General features: G+C 37.9%; 1 protein-coding gene across 1 annotated transcript in view; it reads right to left on the bottom strand.

The window, feature by feature from the left end:
- Positions 1-26,098, bottom strand: part of LOC146728996 (alanine--glyoxylate aminotransferase 2, mitochondrial-like) — a 38,709-nt gene that overhangs the window by 3,610 nt on the left and 9,001 nt on the right. Inside the window, exons 2-9 of the mRNA XM_085495742.1 lie at positions 18,621-18,630; positions 18,216-18,375; positions 17,927-18,055; positions 12,630-12,795; positions 11,590-11,649; positions 9,627-9,715; positions 8,610-8,759; positions 8,040-8,138 (exon numbers count right to left, since the gene is read on the bottom strand). Coding sequence (XP_085351868.1) covers positions 8,040-8,138; positions 8,610-8,759; positions 9,627-9,715; positions 11,590-11,649; positions 12,630-12,795; positions 17,927-18,055; positions 18,216-18,375; positions 18,621-18,630 — 863 coding nt within the window. The remainder of the gene's footprint in view (positions 1-8,039; positions 8,139-8,609; positions 8,760-9,626; positions 9,716-11,589; positions 11,650-12,629; positions 12,796-17,926; positions 18,056-18,215; positions 18,376-18,620; positions 18,631-26,098) is intronic.

The raw sequence follows: 26,098 nt of genomic DNA, 5'->3' as shown, positions 1-26,098 counted from the left end.
TATATTGGAACCAGAAGAACGTCACAAGGACTATGATGAGTGGATGTTACCACGGTTGGATGAATTTGATCGCTTCAGACAACACATTGGCACATGGCTGCAAGAAAATGAGGCTCATGGAATTTTCACAGATGAGGTAGATGTTAAACCGTCTGATAGTGTTTCACAGCAGTGGTTACAATAAAACACAAAAAACAATTTCTGGTAGTGGGATCTCATCCCATAGTTGTACAAGCAGTGTTAAGAGTAATGCATCTATAGTTAGTGCTATGGCTAAAAAGGCTGAACTCATGGCTCGTGCTGCTGTACTGAAAGAACATCAGTTATTGGAAGAGCAGGAAATGCAGTTACGAAAGAAAAGAGATATGTTGGAGCTTGAAACAGAGATTGCTGCACAAAATGCAAAAATTGAAGTGTACCAACAGTACGAAGATGGTGGTCAACCATTACTGCAACTACACAATGATGGGACTCAACAAAATCGCAAATCAGAGCTAACCAACATTGGTAGTAATATAGGATCCAGTAGCAGTGTTAGTCATGGTTCATCTGAGCAAGACTTTTCAGCCATAATAGAACAACAAAACAAGATGACTAAGTTGCTTATAGATTACAACAAGCGTGCTAGTCTTCCACCACAACAAATGCCGACATTCCGCGGTGATTCATTGAAATTTAAGCATGGAATAGAAGCAAAAACAGATGACCCTGAAGATAGACTTTATTATTTAGAACAATATACTGAAAATGAGCCAAAGGAAATTGTAAGTAGCTGTATCCACATCGACCCTGCAGAAGGTTATATCAAGGCCAGAAAACTGCTTGATGAGAAGTATGACAATCCACATGTAGTAGCCAGAGCATATACTACACAAGCGGAGCAATGGCCTGATGTGAAGTCGGAAGACAAGACTGGTCTTAATAACTTCGCACTTTTCTCAACAAAATGCGACAATGCTATGAAGGGTGAAGCACACTTGAAAGAACTCGACCATCACAGAAACCTGCAGAAGTTGGTCCGCAAATTACCATACAAAATGCGAGAGAGCTGGCGAAGAAAATCATATATTCTGCAACATGGACCAATTCAGTTCAGAGATTTGGTGGAGTATGTCAACCGAGAAGCTAGAATCATGACGAATGTCATATTTGGTGAGCTAAATAGTACACAGACAAAGGAGAAGGATAAGAAGTATAATTGGAGATCTAATGATCAAAGAAAGAAACATTCAGCATTTGCAGTAAGTACTGAACAGAAAGTCAATGACACATGCCTGTGCTGTGCAGAGAAGACACACAACATACTAGAATGCAAGGTATTTGTAAATAAAGCCTACAAAGACAAAATGTAGTTGGTTAAGGCTAAAGGGTTGTGTTTTGGATGTCTGAAGAACTCCAAACATCTTGTGAAGGACTGCACTAGAAAGTTGACATGTGAAATATGCAAGTTGAAGCATCCCACAGTATTGCACTACGAGAAAAGAGACAAACCTGAAGAAAAGAGCTTATCTACCTCAGTTGGATGTATTGATGTTGATTGTCAAGCAGTGAAGTCTAAAACATATATGGGAAAACCAGTGATCATACCAGTAGGCCTGAGGTGTAAATCCACAGGAACATACATACAGACGTATGCTTTTATGGACAATGGTAGTGATGCTGTGTTTTGTACTAATGCGATTAGACGACAACTGAATGTTGGTGGTCAGAGGACCAAACTTACTTTGCGAACCATATCTGGAAGCAAAGTGTCGGAAAGTTACATAGTTAAAGTCGCCTTGAAGGCCTTGAAGTCGTGGACTTGAAAGGAAAACACATCATCCAACTCCCTGCTACTTACACACAGGACGAAATACCAGTGTCAAAGGACGACATCCTGAAGCAAGAGGACATTTCAGGTTGGTCTCACCTGAAGGACGTACACCTTGACAGTATTGATGCAGACATAGGCCTCTTAATTGGTAATAATGTACCAGAGGCTTTTGAGCCATGGGATGTGATCAATAGCAAAGGCGATGGACCCTATGCCATTCGTACCTTGCTGGGATGGGCTGTAAATGGTTCCCTTATGGGGGCTGGAGAAGAAATAGATGGTTATGTCTCAGAAGCGTCAGTTGGTCGAATTCAAATAGGGCCACCAATGGAACAACAATTAGCGGATTTCTTCAATCAAGAATTTAGTGAAAGAACAGTTGACGACAAACCTGAGAATTCTGTTGAAGACAAGAAGTTTATAGCCATTATGGAAGCAGAAACAAAGCTTGTCAATGGTCACTATCAAGTGCAATTACCATTTCGTGACCATCATGTGGTTATACCAAATAATAGATCTGTAGCTGAGCAGCGATTAAAACAACTCAAAAGAAGATTCAAAAACGATACCAAATATCGCAGTGAATATTCTCAGTTCATGGAGAGTGTTATCGCTAAAGGGTTTGCTGAGAAGGTACTGGACCTGGAATTATGGGGTGAAGAAGGAAGATTGTGGTATCTTCCACACCATGCTGTCCGTCATCCTCAGAAACAGAAATTAAGAGTTGTATTTGATTGTGGAGCAGAGTTTCGGGGCACATCATTAAATAAGATGCTGTTGCAAGGACCTGACCTAACAAATTCTTTGCTGGGAATACTTTCAATGTTCCGACTGGAGCCCATAGCATTGATGTCAGACATAGAGGCCATGTTTTCCCAAGTTGCAGTACCTATGGTGGCCAGAGGGTGACACTACTAAACCAATGGCTGAGTATAGAATGAAAGTCCACATATTTGGTGCAACATCTTCACCGAGCTGTGCTAATCATGCATTGAAGAGAACAGCAGCAGATAACACAGATACTGACAGCAATATAGTCACTAAGACGATAAACAACAACTTCTACGTTGATGATTTACTCAAATCAGTTGTAACAATAAATGAAGGAAAGATACTAGCTGCTAAATTGATAGACACCTGTAATAAAGGAGGGTTTAGGCTAACTAAATGGATTAGTAATCAGCAACAGTTGTTGGAATCAATACCTGAAAGTGAAAGAGCACTGGAAGTGAAAGATATAGATTTAGAAAGTGACAACTTGCCGACTGAAAGAGTATTCGGCATGAAATGGAATATTGAAGCTGATACCTTTGGTTTCCAGAATACATACAAGGAAAAACCTGCAACAAGGCGAGGGATATTAAGTCTTGTAAGCTCGATTTATGACCCCTTGGGTTTGGCTGCACCTGCTGTTTTGAGACCCAAAATAATACTGCAAGATTTGTGTAGACAGAAGCTTGGATGGGATGAAGAGATTCCTGATAAACACCAAAAGTGTTGGCAAGAATGGCTGTACAACTTGCCCAAATTAGGAAAACATTTTGAAGTCAGGAGATGTATTAAGCCAAATGACTTTGGCACACCAGTAGAAACGCAATTGCATCATTTTTCCGATGCGAGTAATTTAGGCTATAGTGCTGTGTCCTATATGAGGATGATAAATGAAGAAAGCCAAATACATTGTTCTTTCATCATGGGTAAATCAAGAGTGACACCCCTCAAGCAAGTCACACTATTGGACTGATAGCATGACTGTGTTGAGGTATATCAAGAATGAGACTGCAAGGTTCCATACCTTCATAGCCAATAGAGTAGCTGTGATTCATGAAGCATCCAATCCAGACCAATGGTCCTATGTCAACACTAGTCATAATCCAGCAGAGGATGGTTCCAGGGGGGCAGTCAATTCAGGTGTTTCTGAAAAGCCAGAGATGGATTACCAGACCTGAATTCCTTTGGGAAACACAAGATCAGTGGCCTGTTAGATCTTGCGATATGCAACTGAAAGATGGAGATCCGGAGGTCAAAAAACATGTGATTGTGAATGCAGTATCTACCAATGACTCAGAGAAGCTAATTAATGAGTTGTTTAAGCGGTATTCAAGTTGGTACAAACTAAAGCGAGCAGTATCATGGATCTTGAAGATAAAGAAACGATGCAGGAACGAGCAAGATAACTTCTCGACGGGTATCACTGTTCAAGATCTTCAAGAAGCTGAACATGCGATAATTTAGTGTGTTCAACAAGAAGCATTTGGTGAAGAAATACATAGTGTGAGAAGTGCAAAGAAAATGGTAAAGCGAAGTAGCCATATATACAAGCTAGATCCAGTGTTTGGAGAGGATGGTTTGTTGTGGGTCGGGGGAAGACTCTGTCAAGCGAAGATGGCAAAAGAATCAAAGCATCAACTAATTCTGCCGAAGGGAGTACATGTGTCGATGCTTATACTTTGTGAAATTCATGAATCAGGTGGACACTTCGGAAGAGGATATATATTGTTCAAGTTGCGAGAGAAATATTGGATTCCAAATGCCAATTCAGCAACAAGGAAGTTGATTCATAATTGTGTGACATGTAGACGGTACAGAGCCAGAATTGGTGAACAAAAAATGGCTGACTTGCCATCAGACAGACTGGAGACGAATGACCCACCATTCACCCGTGTAGGTTTGGACTACTTTGGGCCAATTGAAGTGAAACAGAAACATGGTATCGTGAAAAGATATGGAGCTGTTTTTACCTGTGAGGGCAGTACGTATAGAGAAAGCAGAATCGTTGAGCACCGATTCATTCATCAATGCATTACGAAGATTTATTGCAAGGCGAGGTGCTGTGAAACTAATTAGGTCAGATAATGGTAGCAACTTTGTGGGAGCACAACGAGAGCTGAAAGAAGAATTGCAGAATTGGAACCAGTCGAAAATTAATGGGTTCTTACTACAGAAGGGAATAGACTGGAGATTCAATCCTCCCTCCGGTTCTCACTTTGGTGGGGTTTGGGAGAGACAGATTCGCACAATCAGACAAATCCTGCAAGCGATTACAAAACAGCAACAATTAGATGACGATGGTCTGCAGACATTCTTCTGTGAAGTTGAGCAGATAATAAACAGTAGACCAATCACAAAGCCTTCTGAAGATGCTGGAGATTTGGAGGCATTAACACCTAACATGCTGCTCACAATGAAGTCCACGGCTTTAGCTCCTTACCTGACTGGAAAGCATGATATGTATGCTAGACGTAGATGGCGGTAAATCCAATACATGTCAGACTTGTTTTGGCATCGCTGGGTAAGGGAGTATTTTCCTTCCCTACAAGAATGACAGAAGTGGCTGAAAACCCATCCGAACTTGAAGGTAGGGGATGTGGTGCTAATCAAAGATATGAACACTCCAAGATGTGTGTGGCCTATGGCCAGAATTGTTGAAGTAATGCCTGACCATAAGGGAGTGGTGCGGCGAGTGATGGTCAAGACTAACCATAATGTCTTGGAACGGCCATACGACAAACTCTGCATGTTATTGGAGGCAGAGTAAATAACACTGATCTCAAACAGTAAAAGTTAACTCACTGTGTTTAGCGTTGGTTGGTATCAACATTGCCTAGGAGTCCTATGAAGAGGACCTACGTATTAGATGGCCATATTTGGTGAAGTCTGGAACGACCCAGTGTGATGAAAAGAAGATTACAATCAATAAGAAGATTTGATGTTGTTTTTATTATAATTGTTCGAATTAATTAAGTAGATTTTTCGAATTGTTGTTTTATGTACTTTATCGAATTGCTTTGTTGGTATATACCTTATTGAATTGCTTTTCTTGATGTGTACTTTATCAAACTTTATTTGAAGTGCGTCTTTAGACCTTTAGAGTGATTCATTGGCGTCTTAATGTATAAGTATGTAGAAATTGTTATATGCATTATACATATTACCAATTTAGGGGCTGGTGTGTAGCCGCTGGTGTGTAGTTAGTGTGAAATCACATTTAGTTAGGGGGTGCTCCTATTGGCAGCTGTTCTAGAACTCGACAGTTTGTTTACAAGACTGGACGACTGCATAGTAGTTTTTTATGGTTTCTCTTCGATTTAGACGGTTTATCACTTCGCTTATACAGCAAACGTGGAGATTTGAATCTTGTATTTACCTATCTGTTAGTGAACTGTTGGAAGGAATCGTTACGCAATAAACGTATAAAGTTGCACTGTTATCGCGGTCTGCTAGTTTGTTATTGTCGGCACTTCGTCGTCTGCACGCGATCTGACGAGAACTTGTACATACAAATAGGACGATTTATTCTGGTAGGTTACATTTTTAGTATCGATTGGGAACTTATAAAACTCATGCGGAATTACTATAGGAAGCTAGTGTTTTCGTTTATCCTAGTACGATTTGCGACTACAATCATCACGAAATGAACAAATCTGAGAGAGGTCCACATGTAGTACCTATATATGTAATATCAAAGCAATCGAATTTGCAGATTTTAACAAGTCAAACATATCACTTTTCACGAAAAATGACAAAAATATTCACCAAAATTAGAGAATTAAAGATCTAAAAAATCTAATATAAGAGAGGTCTACCCAAGGTACATACACACCAAGTATCAAAGCATTCAGGCTTGAAGTTTTCAAGAAGAAGTTGACAAGCCATGCATGGCACAGTCCCCGTTAGTTATCAAATTTAAGATATAATGTTTTGTTTATAGTAATATAGCTGGAATATAACCATGTCAGGAATATGATGATTGTTTAACATTTAAATGATTGACAGTTATATCTGATCGTCTGGAACAGCATTAATTAAAACACAAGTCATTGAAAATGACACAGTTCCCGTTAAGTTCTCTTTGTGCTCGTCATATTAAAGCGGAGGGGTTGTCGAGAGCGTGTCCTTGAAACTTGAGTTCCAAGTGGCGTATACAACAGATTGTTTATTTACATCAAAACATGTGTTTCGTGTCATAGTAATATGGCCAAAGAAAAAACAGCTGTTATTCAGCCATCTTTGATCTGATTATGAAACACACTGATATGTATGATGTGCCAAATACGAATGAAAATGATACATAAATTGTGGAAATATAGTAGTAAGGCCAAAAAGTCAGATGGCTGTCAATCGGCCATCCTTGACCAGATTTTTAAACAAATTGTCATGGACATGCATCCTAACATGTATAAAGTACATTTATGTGTCAAATTTGAATGAAAACTGACAGAGCACGTCCAAGATACCGCATAAAAAAACAAAAACAAGATGCCTGCCAGTCGACCATCTTTGATCCTATTGCAAAATAAATTGTCATGGACATGTATCCTAACATGTATAATCTATGTACCAAGTTTGAATGACAACTGACAAAGCATGTCCAAAATACAACATTTTCAAAAAACAAGATGGCTGCCAGTCAGCCATTTTGAATCGAATCGCTAAAGCACTGCATGTGCATATGTCCCACATAAGGTACTAGGCACATGCAAAGAATGAATGGAATTGGTCCACAGGATTCTGAAATATGACGTTGGATAGACTGACGCACGGACACATGGACGGACAAACTCAGGAACTCACGGACGGTCGAGGACATGTATCCTAACATGTATGATCTATGTACTAAATTTGAATGAAAACTGACAAAGTATGTCCAAAATACGACATTTTCAAAAAACAAGATGGCTGCCAGTCGGCCATCTTTGATCCAATTGTGAAATAAATCATCATGAACATGTATCCTAACATGTATAATCTATGTACCAAGTTTGAATGAAAACTGACAAAGCATGTCCAAAATACAACATTTTCAAAAAACAAGATGGCTGCCAGTCGGCCATTTTGAATCGAATCGCTAAACCACTGCATGTGCATATGTCCCACATAAAGTACTAGGCACATGCAAAGAATGAATGGAATCGGTCCAAGGGATTCTGAGATATGACTCCGGACGGACGCACGGACGCACAGACACACGGACGGACGGAGACCGAATTATAAGTCTCCGTTTTCGGACTTCGTCCGAACGGGGACTAAAAAAGTTGACAGGGACGGCAACGGATAATCAATCATATGATAAGCTCCGCTCGACTAAGTTGACAGCGGAGCTAAAAAAGGAACTGCCCTTGTCATCTCCAGATCAGATCTAGGTCAAAATCACTAGTGTACAGAAGATGTGTTGTTCATAAATTAACAATTCATTTGTATGAGAGTAAGAAGTTATTGTACGTACTGTCCCGTAAAGTCCACCTTTACCAACCAGTACACCCATATTTTTCATATCTTCCCAGATGTCTCCTACTTGGTCTGCCGGTAGTGGATTACGAGAATCCTACAAGTACATGGTGCAGTATTAGAATCAAAGTGTACATTGTATGAATACAAGGTGACATCAGTTCCCATTTGTAATATCTCAGTACATTCAACACAGTAACGCAAAATACTTTATTTTCGCTTGGAATTAATTTTCGCTGAAGGAGTGATTCAGTGAAAATAAAATCCAGCGAATATACCTTTTTTCCTATATTTTACATTCAAGTCACCAAAAGTCAGTGAAAATAGATTCCATGCAAAATACCCAAAAAGTCTTTTCAGCGAAAATTAATTCCAGTGAAAATAAATTATTTCACAGTAATGTATTTATAGATTTGAACTGTAAACGAATATCTACAACAAATTATTCAGCTGTTTCCCACACATGTATTGTTTTAACTTCTCATCAACAGTGCCCTCTGTGTTAAACTATGCTACACTGCTAGTAGTATACTTGAATTAAATATGTTTTATTTAGTGGAATACCGACCTTATCAGTGACAAGCTCAAAGCCAATCATTAAGCCTTTTCCTCTGACATCACCGACAACTTCAAATTCATCTCGGAGTTTACCCAATTCTAAGAGAAAGTATGTACCAGTACTTGCACAGTTCTCTTGAAGTTTATCTTCTTCAATTACCTAGCAAACATAGAAAACAAATCAATGGCCACCAGTCAGTCATTTTAAATTAGATCTGAAAAAACAAAATGATGTGTATCATGTATGTACCAAGTTTGAACAAAATCCATCCATAAACTACTGAGATCTGGTTCTGGAATGCTGGAAATGCTTGATTTTTGAAGATTTTTTAGCACAAAAATGGCCACCATTCTGCCATTTGAATCAAATACATCTGTATATCTATGTCATGATGTATAATGAATATATAAAATTTGAACATAATCAGAAAAAGCATGGCAGATATATGGCACTAGAACTGCCTTCATTAAAACAAAATGGCCACCAGTCATTTTAAATTTGATCTGAAAAACAAAATGACGTGCATCAAGGTCCCATAATGTCTAATGTATGTACCAAGTTTGAACAAAATCCATCTGTTAACAGCTAAGATCCAGTTCCCGAATGCCAGAAATGCTTGATTTTGATGATCTTCAAAAAAGTACAAAAATGACCGCTATTCGGCCATCTTGAATCAATCTTGAAACAAATTGATGTTCATATGTATAAAATTAGGTATGAAGATGAGTTTGAATGTAATTGGTCCAGACATGTCCAAGATGTAGGACACACAGATGAACGTAAGGATGCATACACAATCCATACGGACTGTGTTCAAATAGGGATTAAATGATCACCACTTGGACATTGGACTTGGACTTGGACTGTTCATTCCACTAGGCCCTGTTTTTTGCTGTACCCAATTGAAGCTAAAAAAACAATTTTGCAAATTTTATGCAAGCCAATAGTGTCCCAATTTTGTAAAAAGGTATGTGTAAGAAACAGTTATCACACATGATACACATATAAAATATATGCAGTACTTACATCAAGCACAACACTACCCACAGCACAGGACATGGGATTACCACCAAATGTATTGAAATGCAACACACCTTGCATACTATTAGCAATTTCTAGAAATAAACAAGTCATTGTCAATGACACGTCCCCGTTCCGTTCATATTTGAGTGACATATACATTCAAAGCAGATCATGACCGAAATGCACCTGCATATGTACAACACATTGTACTAAATCTGAACAAAATCCATCCATGCATGACTGAGATCTGGTTCCGGAATTGTGAAAATACGTGATTTTAATGCATTTTCGGTCTTAAAATGGCCATCATTCAGCTATTGTTAAGCGGGTCATGAAACAAATGCACATTTCTATTTGTGACATGATGCACCATGTGTGTGTGAAGTTTGAACTTGATCAATCCAGACATGTCTTGGATACGGATCCAGAACTGAATTCTTTAAGAAAATGGCCGCCAGTCGGCCATTTCGAACTTGATCCGAAAAAAAAAATGACGTGCATCATGGTCCTATTATGTTTAATGTAAGTACCGAATTTGAACAAAATCCGTCCATGCATAACTGAGATCCGGGTTCGGAATGGTGAAAATGTGCGATTTCAATGCATTTTCGGCCTTAAAGCGGCTGCCATTTGGCTATCGTTAATGGGATCATGAAACAAATGCACATACATATTTGTGACATGATGTACCTTGTGTGTGTGAAGTTTGAACTTGATCAATACAGACATGTCTCGGATACGGATCCAGAACTGAATTCTTTAAAACAAAATGGCCGCCAGTCGGCCATTTCGAACTTGATCTGAAAAAAAAATGACGTGCATCAAGGTCCTATTATGTTTAATGTATGTACCAAATTTGAATGAAATCCGTCCATGCATAACTGAGATCTGGGTCCGGAATGGTGAAAATGTGCGATTTCAATGCATTTTCGGCCTTAAAGCGGCCGCCATTTGGCTATCGTTAATGGGATCATGAAACAAATGCACATACATATTTGTGACATGATGTACCTTGTGTGTGTGAAGTTTGAACTTGATCAATCCAGACATGTCTCGGATACGGATCCAGAACTGAATTCTTTAAAACAAAATGGCCGCCAGTCGGCCATTTCGAACTTGATCCGGAAAAAAAATGACGTGCATCAAGGTCCTATTATGTTTAATGTATGTACCAAATTTGAACGAAATCCGTCCATGCATAACTGAGATCCGGGTCCGGAATGGTGAAAATGTGCCATTTTGATGCATTTTCGGCCTTAAAATGGCCGCTATTCGGCTATCGTTAATCGGATCATGAAAAAAATGCATGTGCATATGTCCCATATAATGTGTGATGTATGAGTGAAGTTTGAACATAATCGGTCCATGCATGTTCGAGATACAGGTGATCACGGACGCACGGACGGACGGACGGACGCACACAGGGCAAAACATAAGTCCCCGTTTTCGGACTCCGTCCGAACGGGGACTAATAAATAGTTATTAACAGAATACATCATTAAATCAATAGTTACATCATTTTCAATGTTGACCAAAACATTTTGTCTCATTTCCGGGGACTTAACAGTATATTACCTTATATTTTATTTGACTTAAGAGGTCACCATATACAGTAAAGTTAACATGTGTTATTCTGCTCACAAATAAATGTCAACTGTTATTGACACTTGTAAGATTACCAGGGTAAACTCTATTTTTAAAAAGTTTGGCCAAAGACATTTTCATTAGTGCACAGGTTTTTTTTCTATAACTATAGTATGTAGCTTTTGATAACTATGATACAGTGTTTTTATTATTTACAATTTTTAACAGCATCTTAAAACAGACATTGCGCAATGAATTCTTATGTGTGTATTTGTTTATATATATAAGCTGTAGTGTTAACATTTTTAACTGGCACACTCAATGACCAAGAAAATTAATGTTAATGTCATTTATGAAAAAATCGAAAAGAGAAAATACCAACCTGTTGTTGTTACAACTGCTGCCATTGGGAAACCATTTCCCATACCTTTTGCCATGGTTACTGTAAATAATGCAATAATATAGTATATTTAAGTACCTTATATCTTGTTAAAAGCTTCATACAAAAAATGTAAGCATTTCTGAATGATTCAATTGTTTTTTCAGTAATTTGACAGAGTTGTGATGATCACTGTCCTTTGATTGTAAATATCAGAATGATTGACAGGTCAGCAATATGCACACCAGCTTTCCAGGTACTTTTTTAGATCATCAATAAATAACTGCCTGTGTGAAAGCCATCATAAATATGTAATGATTTAATTTGGTAAGAATTTGATGGTGTTTGGTGAAAATTTGTCAGTGGTTGACGAGAATTTCAAGCATAATTCAAAAAATAAATATGCATGCAACTATTCATGGCTCAGACAAGAAAGTAATTTTATTTTTTATCTAGCTATTTGGCAATAGAGTGGGGGATGTCTTAATAAAACCCTACAATATCACTATCTCATCTCACCCCTGAAATACAGTAAGTCTAACCCAGCATCAGTCACATGACCCTTCCTTACATAAAGAATAAGTCACATTATAGGATTCAAATCTTCATGACTCCCTAGTCTGGCAACCAAGTTTGTAATCCATACCTACATGTATGTACAGAGTCAAAGTTGTGACTCCCTAGTCTACCAAACATTTATATCCATATCTATGTCCAGAGTCAAAGTCGTGACTCCCTAGTCTACCAAACATTTATATCCATATATATGTCCAGAGTCAAAGTTGTGACTCCCTAGTCTACCAACCATTTATATCCATACCTATGTCCAGAGTCAAAGTCGTGACTCCCTAATCTACTAAACATTTATATCCATACCTATGTCCAGAGTCAAAGTCGTGACTCCTTAATCTACCAAACATTTATATTCATACCTATGTCCAGAGTCAAGTCGTGACTCCCTAGTCTACCAAACATTTATATCCATACCTATGTCCAGAGTCAAAGTTGTGACTCCCTAATCTACTAAACATTTATATCCATACCTATGTCTGGGGTTACACCATAGGACTCAAACCCCCAGTAGTGACTTCCTAGTCTACCAAACCCAGTCTGAACTTCATCTGAGATGCATAGTCCACCTTTCTCCTTCACCAACTTATATGCCGCTTTTAAAAAGTTCTTTGGCAGTTGAACAGCTCCACCCACACCCTGAAATAGAATTTATTGAAAAGAAAAATATCAGACAACTGATATGTTAAGTAATCCTGCAAACACAAAATTCAAACTCAAATTTCCATGAATAATGAATAAGATGAAGTATTGATAAAAGCATTTGGTAGATGTACAGTTGATTGTTCTAATCTTATTAAGCAAATTAATTCTTTCTCCAAACAGAAAAATGACACAAAAAGAACAAGCATTGATAATGCATAGTCCCTGTTCAGTATTAGCTGTAGTTGATGTAAATGTTGAGTACAAGTGACATGTAGAAATGAAAGATCAATGTTTTTTTAACACTAACACAGATTATAGATTGTGTTACTGTCAGTATAGTACCTCCGTAAAAACTTTGAACTGAATTGGACTATATTTTACAGAGGAAATAGCATGAAAGAAAAACGCAGCCAGTCGGGTATTGCTGTTCAAATATCTCCAAAAGAAACATGTCTTGCACCGTAACCTAATATGTAAGGTCATCAAACAAAGTTTGATTGAAAATGCCCTATTCAACTTTTAAACAGTTCTGGACACGTTACAGACTGTGATTTTAACAAAATGGCCGCCATTTCGACAAATTTGATCAACTCTCCAAACAAAACATGGTGTTGTATTATATATAGTACCTATGTACTAACTTTGAACTGTAACAGGCCTCTTCCTCTTATTGAGGAATCAGCACGAAATCGGAAAAAAACAAAATGGACCGAATATCAAAAAAAATGCGACGTGCACCTATAACCCCAATATCACCATACAAAGTTTGAATGAAATCACCCTGTTCAGCTCTGAGAAACAGTTTCAGACACGTTTAAATATTAGAATTAAGCAAATTTGAGGTCAAAATGGCTGCCAGTCAGCTATATTTAATCGAATCATAACGAAAATTGGCGTGCATATGTAGGACAGCATACATTGTCTCTATGCCAAGTTTGAACGAAATCAGTCAATGGGTGTTGGAGAAATGATTTTGGACGGACACATGGACGGAACCCAAATCAATACTGTAGAAACATTTATTTCCGCGCGTGTTTAATTTCGTGGTTTTGAGCTGACCAAGTATTTCGCGGTGTTTAAATTGCGTAGATTGTTGAAAAAACAAACAAAGGGTCACACCACACGAGGTAGTCAGTCAATGTCATGTTAATTTCCAACACGTGCAGCCTCCAACAGGACAGTTATTTCCTGCACGCCTACCAATATTACACAACTATTTGCAGCTCATTGCAGTCTGGCACCTATTTAATGTATCCTTTATTTTAAATACTACGTAAATAACGTGCAGCCTACCTACAAAGTTATACAAAAACTATCATCCCTTTGAAAACATAAGTGTTAACCGCCGATCAACGGGAAAAATGTCCATTACAAATTGATCAGTGGTAAATGTAAATGCTCGATGCGATACAATATCCGCCACTTTTTTATCTCTAACGCTAATCAACCAATCAAAATGCTGGATGATGCCAATGTGTTCAAATTACCATAGCTCATTTGAATAAGTTAATGGTAATGAATGCAACAGGGAAGAGATTTGCCGATGTTTTAGTACGATCTTTACCTTTGATTTTGATAGGAAAACGGCATGAATTTTTTTTTTAAATCAAAAATAAACTGAACATCTGAAAACTAACAAACATTGTTCACAGTGATAACAGGTGATGGTCGAAACAAAGTTTTACCCATGCTAACCACAATAAACATACTCTTGAATAGGTGTTAATGACTACAGTAAAACTTGTAAGATCGTGGGTCAGGAGTGAGTGTTGTTTTAACTTGGGTATTGTGTTCTACACTACAACACAGAATTTTCGCGTGGTTTTAATTTCGCGCTTTTTGACTCTTTGCGAAATTAAAACCATGAAAATGATTTCTGAACGGGGACTAACAAAACAGATACAGGTTCAGACTGTGTAACATATGAATTTGAATGTAATTGGCCCAGCCATGTCCAACACACACGAAAATCAATTCATAAGACCTTGTTTCGTACTGCGTCTGAACAAGGACAGTGAGTCTGTTTGATTCTAACACTGTGTGTCTGTTTGATTCTAACACAGTGAGTCTGTTTGATTCTAACACAGTGAGTCTGTTTGATTCTAACACAGTGAGTCTGTTTGATTCTAACACTGTGTCTGTTTGATTCTAACACTGTGTGTCTATTTGATTCTAACACTGTGTGTCTGTTTGATTCTAACACAGTGAGTCTGTTTGATTCTAACACAGTGAGTCTGTTTGATTCTAACACAGTGAGTCTCTTTGATACTAACACAGTGAGTCTGTTTGATTCTAACACTGTGTGTCTGTTTGATTCTAACACAGTGAGTCTGTTTGATTCTAACACAGTGAGTCTGTTTGATTTTAACACAGTGAGTCTGTTTGATTCTAACACAGTGAGTCTGTTTGATTCTAACACAGTGAGTCTGTTTGATTCTAACACAGTGAGTCTGTTTGATTCTAGCACAGTGAGTCTGTTTGATTCTAACACAGTGAGTCTGTTTGATTCTAACACAGTGAGTCTGTTTGATTCTAACACAGTGAGTCTGTTTGATTCTAACACAGTGAGTCTGTTTGATTCTAACACAGTGAGTCTATTTGATTCTAGCACAGTGAGTCTGTTTGATTCTAACACAGTGAGTCTGTTTGATTCTAACACAGTGAGTCTGTTTGATTCTAACACAGTGAGTCTGTTTGATTCTAACACAGTGAGTCTGTTTGATTCTAACACAGTGAGTCTGTTTGATTCTAACACAGTGAGTCAGTTTGATTCTAACACAGTGAGTCTGTTTGATTCTAACACAGTGAGTTTGTTGGCCTAGAGAGCCAGGTGACACTAGGGAATGTCGCACGTAGATGTGCGGTGGCCCACCAATAAATGGGTCGCCTGGTCTAGGAGGTTGGTGCGTTCTGCCTCCGAGGTCTCAGAGTCCTGGGCGCGCACAATAATGCGCTCAAGCAACTCTGCCCTCAGGGCGTGACGGATCGTCTCAGATTGAGCTGGCGAGAACGCCCATGGAACGCGACTGTCCCTCTTTACCCGGACTGTCCAACAGAAAATTCGTGGTACCGGGGTCTGGGGAAGGAGCCTTGGGATCCGGTTGGGGGTATTTTGGTCTCATCCCACACTTTGGGGACTGATCCTGAAACCACACCGACCGGGAAGCGTTGCATAAGATTTTACCCCACCCAGGGGCCTTAAGCATTACCTCCTCCGCAGCTGACCAACGTCCGCTCATCAACACCATTTGCGCGCCATGTATGACACTCCGCACTCGGACGGACAGGGAGAGACGTGCCGACGGGGTTGCTTTGGATCCCAACGCCCGTGATCCCATAAGTGTTGAAGCAACTGAAAGTGGTCGCCTTAGGATCAGGGGTATTTACATCGTATCACCAAGATTGATGGAACTTCGTATCATCCCAAAAGCATGGCTCACCGAGTTGTTACGGATGGAAGACTCTGAGGGACCTCCCGAGGTACCAGCTGTATCCAACGCGAGCGAACTGCGTCTCATTTTCACTTTAAATATGTGAGACGCTCGTGGGTCAGTAAGAAGGGAGTTAAAACCCACAGCGGAGACCAGACACAAGGGTAAATTCGTTACCATTGTACCATTACCGTGTGACGAACCCTGGCTGGCTGAAAGTAGGGGGGGTCAACGTGTGCCCTGCCCTGAAAGCCCTGCTCCGAGATCGAAGGCTTGGCTGACAGCACCCTGTTGGCAATCAGTGCCCGAGGCTCCAGAGGAGGCCCGGTGCAATTAGCCTGAGTCTCGGCCTGACGCAAATTAGTGGGAGAGCCGCGGCTGGGAATGGGGGTTCCCAGAAGAGACGTGTTTGTTTGCCCTGACAGTCCTTCGACCAAAGCCCTCAGAGGCAAACCCGGCGCCGTGAGAGGAAGGATCCACAAAGGGACCCGCGACGGGCCCCATAGGGGGAAAAAACCTCCAGGGGCACAGCCTTGCTGTAGCCGGTAAAATCGGGTAAACCACCGCCTGAAAGAGTGCAGAGTGCCTGCAGAGTGTGAGGAATTTCCAGTCATGCCAAACACACAACTCACTTTAACAGATTTTTACTGGACGCGCGATCTTGATGTGAAAAACGAGCGACGCAGTCAGTCTCAGCGATTTTGATGGCTCTGAAAAAAAAAAATATCTCAGGCCTCAGAACTCCAGTGAAAAACACACGCCTTCTAGGCAAAGACCCCAAACCTCACACGCAGTCACGGCAAAAATAGCATTTCAGATGCAGGTTCTATGCTGGTAAATTCTGATTATAACCACTGCACAGACGACTAGAAAACGAGTAGACCAAAAAACGGCAGCGAGTCATGGAGCTGTCATTACATCTATTCATTTCTAAATACGTAGATCAAGCATAAAATGAGGGAAGCGAATTACAGTAGTAAAAGGTGCCGCCATGAAACCAATTAACAAGTGGTTACGTAGTGGTGCCGGGTTTTAATTTCTTTGTGGTGAAATATATTACACACAAAGGGGAAAATGAGGGTAAAGAAGACAAGAAAAACTTATCCTACCAGTTAGAATGTCGAATGACACCAAGCGGCAACAACCCAAGCTAGAAACCTAGACAGGAAATAAGCAAGTGATCCGGGCAGAGCTCGCTAGATTTCATCTCCATTCGAGGGCGGAGAAAAATCAGAGTGACTGTCCAGCCGTTAATGGCGCTGCCATATGGCCTCGGTCATGTGGTTTGTGACATAAGGGAAGAGAATCTTGACCTAGATTCTATCTCTCCATCACTGACAGAATCGCTGATTAATGCCTACAGTTCAAAATAATCATTTTGACTGATCGGAGTTTATGGTGGGTAATTGAACGTAGTGAATTTGACAGTGATTTAAAAAATCAACTCAAATCAAAATTGCTGCAAAAGGATTATGACAATCCAGGGAAGTTAATAAGTATAATCTCTGAATTGTGTTTAGCCAATGAAATGTATGTCAAAACTATATTTTGAAGTTTGTAATTTTTTTTCATGAAAATTGTTTTCTCTGTCAACCTTTTCCCATAATGCAAAGGACTTAGTTTTCAAGTGTGTTGGTATTTGAGATACTGACATGCATCTACTACAACAATGTATCAATGATAGAATGACTTACCTGGATAGGTTCAGCAAAGAAAGCAGCAATCTTCTTAGGACAAGAATGCTTCAAAAGATCATTTAACTGTTCTACATACATATCATTGGCTGAGCACTCTCCTGGTGCACACTCGCATTTACGAATGTTCTGAAATAATGCAACAAATATTTGATTAGAATTGTTTTAATAGTTAATGTTCTTTAAAACTGTATAATTTTTATATTTGTAGTTGTTGTTTACATTTTTTATTTTTCCACTTCAGCCTCAACAATATTTTATCACAAAAGGTACAATATGTAGTACTTACTGGCACTGGGCAATCCCTGCAGTTGCTTCCACCCCAAGGACCACGAAAAACATCTGGGTTTGTTGAGTTTTGAATACCAAAACCACGGGGCATATTAAAATTCCAGTTGCCAAGTGCTGTCAAACCAAATGTATAGGGACTCATACCATGGTAGGCATTCCTAGACATAACATAGATAGCATTAGAAATATTTATATTCAAAGTTGGAAATATGATGACTGATAATTTACACGGTTACATAACAGACTCACTTTAGTGAGACTACCTACATCAAACCGGTATGCAGTCTAGCCATAATCTCACGTATATACACTTACCTCAGTGAAACCACATCAAAAGAATCAATCTAGCCATGTTATCATTGAAACATACTATTGGATACACACTTACTTTATATACACTTACCTCAGTGAGACTACATCAAAAGAATCAATCTAGCCATGTTATCATTGAAACATACTATTGGATACACACTTACTGTATATACACTTACCTCAGTGAAACCATATCAAAAGAATCAATCTAGCCATGTTATCATTGAAACATACTATTGAACACACACTTACTGTATATACACTTACCTCAGTGAGACTACATCAAAAGAATCAATCTAGCCATGTTATCATTGAAACATACTATTGGATACACACTTACTGTATATACACTTACCTCAGTGAAACCATATCAAAAGAATCAATCTAGCCATGTTATCATTGAAACATACTATTGAACACACACTTACTGTATATACACTTACCTCAGTGAGACTACATCAAAAGAATCAATCTAGCCATGTTATCATTGAAACATACTATTGGATACACACTTACTGTATATACACTTACCTCAGTGAGACTACATCAAAAGAATCAATCTAGCCATGTTATCATTGAAACATACTATTGGATACACACTTACTTTATATACACTTACCTCAGTGAGACTACATCAAAAGAATCAATCTAGCCATGTTATCATTGAAACATACTATTGGATACACACTTACTGTATATACACTTACCTCAGTGAAACCATATCAAAAGAATCAATCTAGCCATGTTATCATTGAAACATACTATTGAACACACACTTACTGTATATACACTTACCTCAGTGAGACTACATCAAAAGAATCAATCTAGCCATGTTATCATTGAAACAAAGAAAGTGCAAGTATCAGTTATAGTTATCAGTTTAAATCCACCATGCATTCGTAAAACTGGCTAAATTTTTAAATAAATAGGACGAACCCACTTCCTTGACGTCATGTCAATACGCGTTGAATAGTTGCGGATTCGTTCTGAATAATCCAGAGATTTTTGTTTCTACTAATAAGTGTATTTGTCTCCATTTAATACAATACTTTTGGCAATAAGATAAAGTAAAGCTCATTGTATCACTATCAGAGCAGAACAACGCTACAGTATAGTTATCATCAGATTCATTGCTCATATGAATTTGTCAATGGAACATCGACATATTACGAAAGACAAAAACGCGAAGGGTTCATCAAATTTAGGCTCGTCGGCGAAACCTACGCTTGACAGCGTGCCTTCAACATTGATAATGTTACCAGATACTATAAGTACTCATTGTGTGAACGTTGACACATGTGGTGGCACTAATTAGTGCTGGTGGGGAATAGTGGTTACCCGTGTTCGGACGCATCTGTCATAATTGTGTGCGAAAGTACTATGGGGGATTGAATGATCGGAGTGTTAAATCTTTTTATCAGATAGTAAAATAATTTAAAAAAAAATGAAAACTAGAGTGACTGTGAAATGAAGGTTGGTTTTAATGAAATCTGGGTGAAACAATGCAGGGAAATTGAACTGGTATGAACGGGAAGTAAATGTAGCAAGAATGCAAGGTCAGAATCCGGGGGTCAGAATACATCACTAAAATGAAACTATGAAACAAAAAATCCCATTATACCAAATGTCCTCACATGTTTTTGAGAATTTGTTTTAATTCAAGCAAACTTGATTCTCTTTCAATATTACTGTTGGTCAATTTTCACAGCTCCCCCTATTTCAATACAGGCCTCTTAATTTTTGTTTCTGATTATTATTATTTTTCATTTAGTTCATGACAAATTGTGACCTGACAATCATTTTGATTTTCATCATCTTTTGCCATGACATGGTTTCAAGACAAAGTGCTATGATAGGCCATACATATGCACATACATTCATTGACATCTAATATGTCTGTCTGGCAGCATGTCATATTCTTTTGGTCTGTCTATAATTATTTTTCAGAATTCTTGACCATTATAGGTAATATTTGGCACAAGGACAAACTGAACCATGCATAACCAGGTTACACAAATTCTTTAAATTCAATTGATTGTGTACATGACACCCCCCCCCACACACACAATAAGACAGGTACGAATATGTGTGAGTATGTATCATATATTAATAGGACACTCCTTTGCTTCAATTCCAATTATATTTCTGGAAATGTCACTTTCTTGTTATCATTCATATTTAGAAATGTCTCGATTGCGCGGTGGTAATTCTAACTAACTACTATTTCGCACAATTTGCCCAGCCTTGCTTCTACCAGTGATTTAAGTCAACTCCCATATTGTCCTTCACAGTGAAGGTTAATGCAGATATATTTAAAATACACAAAGGTAACACTACACAATACATTTGCTGCGGTAGTTATGGTGTACTCGGTGTGTTGGTATGTGTCTTACAGTTGAGTGATTTTTAAAAGTCTAATGGAATACGGTTGTCGGCGATAGTTATTGCGCCCTCGCCGACATACTATGCGAACAGGTGGCGTGTTTGTTATAGAAGCAACAATTTGGACCCTTTTGATTTTCTTAAGAAACTGGAAGTAATCCACAATAAACTTGAAGGTATGGTGGCATTGTTACTCGCTTACAGAACGTGTGGAAAGTGTAATTGATATAGCCAGTGTCAGCAGATGTGTACTGCATTGTCATTTGCTGCATCCTCGATGTGGGGTTGGTACGATAAATGATTTATTCATGCATTTACAGGGCCAGAGAATTTCATACTGCATAATTTTCTTGCCGACATCCATTAGAGACCAAATGAAATTATAACCCATTATGCAGAATTTAACAGTGAAATGCAGTTCAATCTGTGTTACTGGTGTATTTTCATTTCAACTTACTAAAACACTAATATTTTACGTCGCATATTTTGGATTAAAATATCGCATTGCTTGAAACAAAAATAATGATAAATAATTTAATACTGGATTTTGAGAAAAAAAAAAATTGTCCTATTAAAATTGGATATTATTGTTTCAGATTTTTCGTTATCTGTTCCAGAAGAGCTATGGTTAAGTAAATATACTTTTAAAATACAACACAGCTCCGTTTTAGGGGAGTGATTTTAAAAGTGATGAAAACAAAACAATCCAACCATTGGACGGATAGAAAGTGAAAAGTGAATGAAATGTATTGAATGTAGTGCATATATGCAAATTCATGGATTATAAATGAAATCGAAACACGGTAATTTTTCTAGTGAGTATTTTCACCTGAAATAAATGATGTTTTATTTGTCCCACTATTTTTTCCAAGGAATTTGATGTGCATTCGAAACAACAATACCACAGGATAAGAGATTGAGTACGTTCATATATATCAATGAAGAAAGATTTTTAAAATGTCATTGTTTGTTTCAGTTTATTACACATCTGTTTCGAAGTGACCATTTACACGTATATTATGGGTCAGTTCCATGGAAGGTTGGAAATTCAGTAAACACACTTTTCCAGCCGCACATAAGTTAAAATAAGTTTCGAAATGTACTTCTTTATGCATTTGTTATCATTTTCCCCCCAAAACTGTTTATGTATGTCTTTTTAAAAAATATTATACACAAATTTACCTTACTAATTTTTATATTTTTTCATAAATATTCCCTTATTATTTGTTTATTGTTATGATCACTGTGCAATAGTGAAAAATGTATTTCGACTAGATGTAATGTGTATTGATGATTGTTTGTTATCCTGTGTCTCCAATACAAGCATTTTGCAATATTTAGATTGTCTTTTACATATTCAAACATGTTCATGTCGAGACACTATTCCACGTTTCATGATCATACATGTGTCTAAGTTAGTGATACATTTTTCAATACGTGTTTCTATTGAAAACACTTTTTAAAATGTGTATCTAGTAAAATCACTTGGAAATGATAATTGAATTCTAAGATTGTTTGTCAATAAGAAACACTACGATAAAGACTTCCCTTTCCGACATTGTAAATTTCTTTTGTTTTTATGCAGAACAATAATTTTACCAAATAAAATCTTCTTTATTAAAGTTATTTTTCATACATGAGTTGTTGAACTCACTGCATAGTTTATAATTTCATTCAGCTTCTTTCAGTCACAATTCAAAAAATATAAAAAGCAAAAATATATAATATTCGGTAATCTTTTTTTTTTTTTTTTTTTTTTACCAATAATGAACATAATTTGAAAATCTATTGACCTAAATACCTCCGTGACCAATCAACGATTAGTGTCCATGCCACCTGTAAAATAACAATATGACGTGTGTATATTGTGAAACCAATCTAGGTACCTTACAACAAGTATGTTACTTGTGCCTCCACCGGCAGAAACACAATATCTTCGTCTTCATGCAAAACATTGAACATGCGATGAGCCGAGAAATGTCAAGAAAGATTAATCTTTATGTTTGATGTTTGATGTTTTGATTCAGTAGAAAACTTCAGGTCACACTGACTTAGGTTTATGCATGACGTCATTGACCTCTTGAAATGATCAATCCAGCTGGTTCTTGTATTTCATCTAACCTACGTTTAATCAAAAAATAGGCAAGCTGGATGTGCTCATTGGGGGAATAATAATAATTCAAACTACATACCCCACATCTTCCCAAGGCCTTTATTAGCACCAATTGCCTGGTAATTCTACTCCATCACGATATCCCTCAATAAATATTAAAATTAATTGAAATACGTGTTGGCTGCAAGGGTGAAGCTCTACTCTCTAACTGGAAGTTGGGCAAAGGTGTCCGAAATCACCGTTCATATTCTGAAAGTTATTAGGTTATCCGATTTTTAAAAAGGGATCAGGGGTCACTGACCAGTGTCTTAGAATATCCGGAATATGCAGATTGTAGTTGTTTGTATGCGGGTATTCAAGGCAAGCTCGAAGCTCTTGCAACAGATAATTATAAGACTGGGTTAAATATGGGTCTGGATATGAATTACTTTCGTAACTGCTAAGTATTATTCATAAACAATCTTCGCAGTTGCAAAGTTTATCAGACATAAATTAGAAGTGTTTTAAAACAGAGGTATTTTACGAATTCTTGGTTATTTTGGCCTGCCAAAATATCAAATTCAGATTTACACAAATGTGCAGATTATGATAATAATTCAGATTTTAGGGAGGTGAAGAAGCGTGGTTTGATGTGAATTGGATATCATTTGGGCATGAATACAACGCCAGTGCAGTCAGGTGGACCGCTGAAGGTAAATTTAGAACAGGACGACCAAGTGGAGAATGAGTAGGATCAACCGAGGTAGACCTACATGCAGAGGGACCAGTTAAACGTCTAGTGAAAGCCATATATTATCATGTGCAGTAACAAATAATTGTATATAGGTGTGTATTTAACATTCCTCTAAAGGCGACGAATGTATCCATGCCCATGGTATATTTAAATCAGAACAATTAAAAAAATATAAAGTTTCACCTTTCTATTGTGTTATTGGTTCTTGGGTTCGCTCCGCAATAGTCTGAAAATCGCATATTATCATTGCACAGACCATTCTCCCCATCCAATATGACGCTATGGGTAGGTGTGGGTGGTTTATGTGGTCACTGTTATTGACCCGGAGGCTTTATACAACTATAGCTGCAACACAAATTGGAGAAACTGTTAAGAAGTATTGTATTCAGCGCTTGGGGGTGTTATATGCTTTAGTGATTATTTACAAAGGACAATGATAAATCTACTTGCTGAAAATAAATTATTCCAGTGCCACAGACTGGTTGTGTCAAAGAGGTCGATACCTTTCCAATGTCCAATTCTCGAGCGTATAGGTCGTTCGCGCTTATTAACGTTACGTTTTGTGTTTAGCAGTTTTATATACACAACTAGAAATATCATTATTTTTGAATGTATCTTAACTCGTAGGCTGTTTTGATTTGATTTTATTGATGGTGGGTGTATCTTTATGGTATTTCATATTTCCTAGCACCTCTGATGGTAATTCAATGAATGAAGCAAGTGATTATTTAGTAGTGAAGAATGCGCAAGTAATTGAAACACACATCCTTATAATAAAGTCACGCAGTCGTTGCATTTGAAATGTTTTAACAACATTGTTTATGATACAACTTAAAATCTGTAATTATTGCCAACTAGCGTGGAGAGTGTTAAAGAAGACTGTAGCAATACGTACATTATATTGTTTTCCCACGTAGATATGTGTTCAATATAAGTACAGACAAATTACGATATATAAACACGCGCACGCGTACATCTGTACGTCACAATCATTGAAAAAAGTCGGCACAAAACAGCGCCCTCACAGTGACTAGACGCATGTAGCCGGGAACAGCCACTGGTGGCGCTATATACAATCGAGACCTATTGCGGCTTGCCGTATTATTTATATTGTATTGTAAAAGGGAAACAAAGTTGTTAAATTTGGTGACCAGTTTAGTAGGATAGAAAGCATTTACAGTCTCCAAATAACCACAATAGACAGAGTGGGGGGTCAAGACCGAATGTCACGTGATTTCGGCGTTTCATACTATATGCTATCTATTAATAATTTCACTTGCAAATAATATTCATGAGATATGTCTACGCCATAAGCTCATTAACGATTATTAGCATATTGTGTACGCAGTGCGTATGTTTCGGGCTCGTTTTCCGTAATCTACAACGCATGCGTCACCACAGTGAGGACAGGTCTATTGAAATTTACGTCACGTTCAGCACCGTCAATGGCTTTCACCATATTGATTGTGCTGAACGTTGTCTTCGTATTCAAAGCCCACACATAAGCGACGCTACTAGATATATACAACAGCTAACAAGCCAGCGACTGCTGAGGATTTATACACACTCCCATCATGTCATACGCTGTAATATGCAATGACAATCCTGGTTTCCACATAACTCAGGATGAACATGCGTCATTGGAATCCATAACGTCACACACAATGGCATGCACATAAAGCTAGCTGTACATGGTCAGTGTTACCTTCTCAAGTTAACTCGGGAACAAAAAGATGACCAAATAATTTTCCAGTAACTGTACGTCCTATTTTGTATTTTCACACAATGCATAAACAACTATAGATTTTTTTCAAATTATTATAATTCATTATAACACATCACAACTTTATCATAATGACGTAACACATCCAAAGAATGATATTCTCAAAAACTTTGGAGATTCGCATAAGGATTGAAATTGCAGTTCTGATGCACGGACTTTTCAGTCTTGTTGTTGCTACTTTGCAGTTTTAAATTCACAACTACGCTTACACCACGGAGTATCGAAATGGTTATAGTCAATCTTCTTCACAAATGACGACAGACAAATCAAGGAATTGTACGTTGCACCTTTTGTAATATAGTCAGTGTTTTAAGTGTGCCAACTATTTGACAAAAATGGTTATGTTCAAAAAAAATATTACAATTGTCACATAGTACTTGAATTAATGAGCAAAATGTGTTAGTTTTTATTGCACATTTTATACAAATCAAATTGTTGCCATGAGAGAGGTTTCCTTTTAAAGTTAGTTTTGACTCCATACAGTTTTTCAATCTCTACTACAAGGGAAACATTAAAAAAAATACGAATTTTCTGACACTTCTACCCAAAACTTCACTT

This window comes from Saccoglossus kowalevskii, chromosome 22 (assembly GCF_978046115.1).
Source record: "Saccoglossus kowalevskii chromosome 22, keSacKowa6.1, whole genome shotgun sequence".
Lineage (NCBI taxonomy): Eukaryota > Metazoa > Hemichordata > Enteropneusta > Harrimaniidae > Saccoglossus > Saccoglossus kowalevskii.
The sequence above is the reverse complement of the archived record's forward strand: the minus strand, read 5'-3'. Positions and strand labels throughout refer to the sequence as shown.